We start from the raw sequence: 3,769 nt of genomic DNA, 5'->3' as shown, positions 1-3,769 counted from the left end.
TGGGGGGGGGTCCACGTCTTTTGCATCCTTGCAAAACACATCTTTATGTGGATTTCACAGGAAAAAGTTGATTAAAGGTACATTAAAGTAAAATTGCAGATCCCAAAGACACCCAAGCTTTGGATTTGGAGATCATCACATTTTTGCGGCCATTTTCTCGCTAATTCTACCTATCTGATATCAGGCGACCTCTACCTCCTTGAAGGACAAATATCTCGACCTCTACTCAAGATTAATGGGTTTTTTCATCAAAAGCAAGACAAATGAACAAGCATAGAGACGAAAACAAGAACTCCTTACTTACTTTAATTAAACTTTTTCATCCTCTGTTGCCGCTAAGCTCGCGAAGAAATCCAACTTTTAAGGTACCGTAGGCTATCTCTGCAGCCCTTTAAATTGGCATGTTATAGTTTCGCAGGTTTCCCTTGGCTCCCTCCATCCGTATTATTATTTGCGTGGCCTTCCTCTTCCTCTATAGCCTGAGTACTTGGTCTTATAGGCTCTCGAGGCTGGATGGCTACGTGACATACGCAGCAGGTGGCCAAACTATTTTATTTGTTTTTCTATGAAATGCAGACAGGACTACATGCCAAATAGTTGTTTTTACTTCTTCATTTCTCTGCATTATTCTTCTCATGATGTTAAGTGTTAAGGGTTTTGCGGGAGACATGCCATCTTGAAAACAGTGATTTTGCTTTCTTGGGATTTTTCTTAATGTTCGGATCTGGCACTGGTAGCATAGTGTTGGTATACATATTGAAGTGATAGGCCTTCTCTTTGAGTCCATGCAGACGTTTGGATGAGATGGAAGGGGTGCGAGCTGATTTGTGACGGTGTTGGCTTTTTGAGTTCGTGTTTTTATTTCTCTGTCTACATAGGTCCGATGCCAGGGGAAAAAATGCTGCCTAAATATTTACAATCTTTGACTTGTTTTAGTTGTTTATTATTGACATGAATGTTCAGAGGACCATGGTTTCGGCTAATGTTCATATTTCTGTTTTTGATGTGCTTATTTCCATGTCAAATTTATCGCAGCTGTTGTCCAGTTTGGCGATGTGGTTTTGGAGGCTATGTTGGTAAGGATTTTGATTATACCCCGTGTAAGTGTCTTTTCTTGCTTTTTTCAACACGGCGCTCGCAACTGCACAAGGTCATATGAGCGCGCAGGACACATTAACCATTTTCAGTTGGTAGAACATTTTGAAGTTTAGCCCGAAGGGCGGCCGATCTTTCCTACTAGAAGATCAGGGGTGTGGCTGAAAGACAGCAGTAAGGAACCAAGGAGTAGCAGTAGAAAGGCTGCAAAAAGAGTCAGAAGCCCAGAGGAGGGGGCAAAGGAGGTGAGGGGGTGGGGGCAGAAAGTGGAGACGAAAGCAGACGACAGAATATTGCTAGAGAGCAGGAAAGGAGGTGAAAGGAGACAGTTTTAGAGAAGAAAATATTTCGGTTGCTACCCGGATTCGAACCCGGGACCTTTGAATAAGAGGTGAACACCTTAACCCCGAGACCACGAGAGCCCCCTCTCAACATACATAAAATTTGAATTTCGACAAGATATTTCTGGAGCACCTGCTACTGATTCCACAGTTATTTAAAAACCACAATAAGGAAAAAATCAAATTCGGGGGTTTGTTTTTCTGAACGGCCAGCCGACGACATGTAACTGTAAAAATGTTCTACATCCCTGTAGACATAATTTAGATAATTTAGATCTCCCTGACCGAGAGAGATACAATGTCTCAACAGAAAAGCGTAATACTCAATAATTTAAAAAATCCCACCCGCACTGGAGCTGAGCTCACATCTGCGTGCGACGACAAAGCGACTCATCGCTGCATGTAGGTGTCTCTTACTCCCTCATCGACACGATTTAGATCATTTTGGAGGTGAGGACGCTACTCTTAGATACCTGTCTAGCCAAAAAGAAAATGAATCAAATAAGCAAACAAATAAACGTACGTAACAGAGACCAAAGACTGCACCTTCATAGTGGGTGGTTGGCGGATGCTACGGTGTAATTTTCTCCTTCTTTCCCATCAAACATCTATCGTCCTTGTCTCTCCTCCTTCGTTATTCTCTTGATCTTCGGCACTTATATGACCAAATTGCATTGCACATGCCGTAAAACGTTCATTAAAAAGTAAGAACCTTGACCCCCCCCCCCCGCGCTCAGTCCGTGACTACCATGAACTTCTACGAGTTCACCACGGATGTGGACTCCCAGGTACCGGATGTGTCCCTCTGCTTCGACCTCAACCTCACACAAAACATCAAGTTTACCCTTGGAGGTGAGTTACAGGTTTTTTTCAACGTACAACCCTGACTTTTCTCCCTAGCATTTAAGTCTAGAATAATGTTGAGAGAGCAGATGTATAATAGTGTATCGAAGGGTAGGTATACATGTATATGTATTTGAACAGTCTCGAGGCACGATAACAAGGCGAGTGGCACACTAGGGCACGTCAAGACCCAAAAAGACGATTGTGGTCAGCAACCGTGGAATATTGCACACATGGCTTCTGAGATTTCTTGCCCTTATCCAAGACGGTCTGGGGTTCAATCATACATACACTTAAAGATCGGTGGGGTGGCTGAGAGAAAGAACCAAGAGTAACAGTAGAAAGAGTTGGGAGTAAGGGAGAGAATTACCGAGAGGGGACTGGGAAAGGGGGGGGGGGGGGTTTGAAGTAAGGGGTGAGAGAATGGAAAGGAAAGCAGATAAGAGAACAAGTCTGGAGAACAAGAAAGGAGAACAAGGGAGAAAAATTCTCGAGAAAACAGCCTCTTCGTCGCTGTCAGGTTTCGAACAAGGGATCTGGCGTCTGAGAGGCGCACGCCGTACCTCTCAGACCACGAAAGCCCACAAGAGCACACACGCATTTCAGAATTGACGTCACTTATACTGACTAGACTGACACGTTATTCAAATAACCATAGCCACTAAAGCTCACACACAAATGAAACACATTTATTGTCATAGTTACTAATACTTACTCAGACGAGACACACTATACCAGCTGATATTATTATAGTGCTGACACGAGCACACGCGATGCAATAATTTTGATTATAAGCTATTACAATCATTGTACCATTAAGGAATACACATAATATTATTACTAGTTCCCTTCAGATGACCCCTCTCTGCTTACTCTCTTATTACTCTCTTACGATCAACGATCCCTCTCCGACCACTGAATGACGTGTAACTGACCCTTCACTGACCTCTCATTGATCCCAAAAATGACTCCTTACTGATGCCCTGCTGACCCCTTATTGACCCCTGGATGACCCTTTATTGACCCCTGGATGAGCACCCACTAACCCGTGAGTGACCTTTTACTGATCCCTAAATGACCACCCACTGACCCTGTACTGACCTCTCGGTGACCCCTGAGTTACCTCTCACTCACCCTGAATGACTTGTCACTGACCCCTAAATGACCTTTCATTGACCCTTCAAAAACCTCTCAATGACCCCTGAATGACCTCTCACTGAACCCGTTCCGTTCACAGGTCGCTATGATCAAGTGGTCACCCCAAACCCATATGCTTTCCGATACCAGCTCACAAATGCAATTGTATCTAGAGCCAACATTAAGACAGCGGTCCGACTCTCTGAATTGCAGGTGAGTGTGCTAGTCAAATTACTAGTATTTTACACATGTGTTGCATTTTCTGTCCTACATTTTCCCCTCTCAACTCCCCCTTCTCTCTCATACACACACACACACACACACACACACACACACACACACACACACACACA

General features: G+C 43.9%; 1 protein-coding gene across 1 annotated transcript in view; it reads left to right on the top strand.

Moving 5' to 3' along the window:
• The window catches only part of LOC101848261, a gene marked incomplete at its 5' end in the record, with an annotated part of 19,622 nt that overhangs the window by 8,165 nt on the left and 7,688 nt on the right, over nt 1-3,769 (top strand). The window contains 2 exon segments of the mRNA XM_013088428.1: nt 2,174-2,288; nt 3,517-3,629. Of these exon segments, the coding sequence (XP_012943882.1) occupies nt 2,174-2,288; nt 3,517-3,629 (228 nt within the window).

Source organism: Aplysia californica, unplaced genomic scaffold, assembly GCF_000002075.1.
Source record: "Aplysia californica isolate F4 #8 unplaced genomic scaffold, AplCal3.0 scaffold00023, whole genome shotgun sequence".
In the NCBI taxonomy this organism is placed as follows: domain Eukaryota; kingdom Metazoa; phylum Mollusca; class Gastropoda; order Aplysiida; family Aplysiidae; genus Aplysia; species Aplysia californica.
The sequence above is the reverse complement of the archived record's forward strand: the minus strand, read 5'-3'. Positions and strand labels throughout refer to the sequence as shown.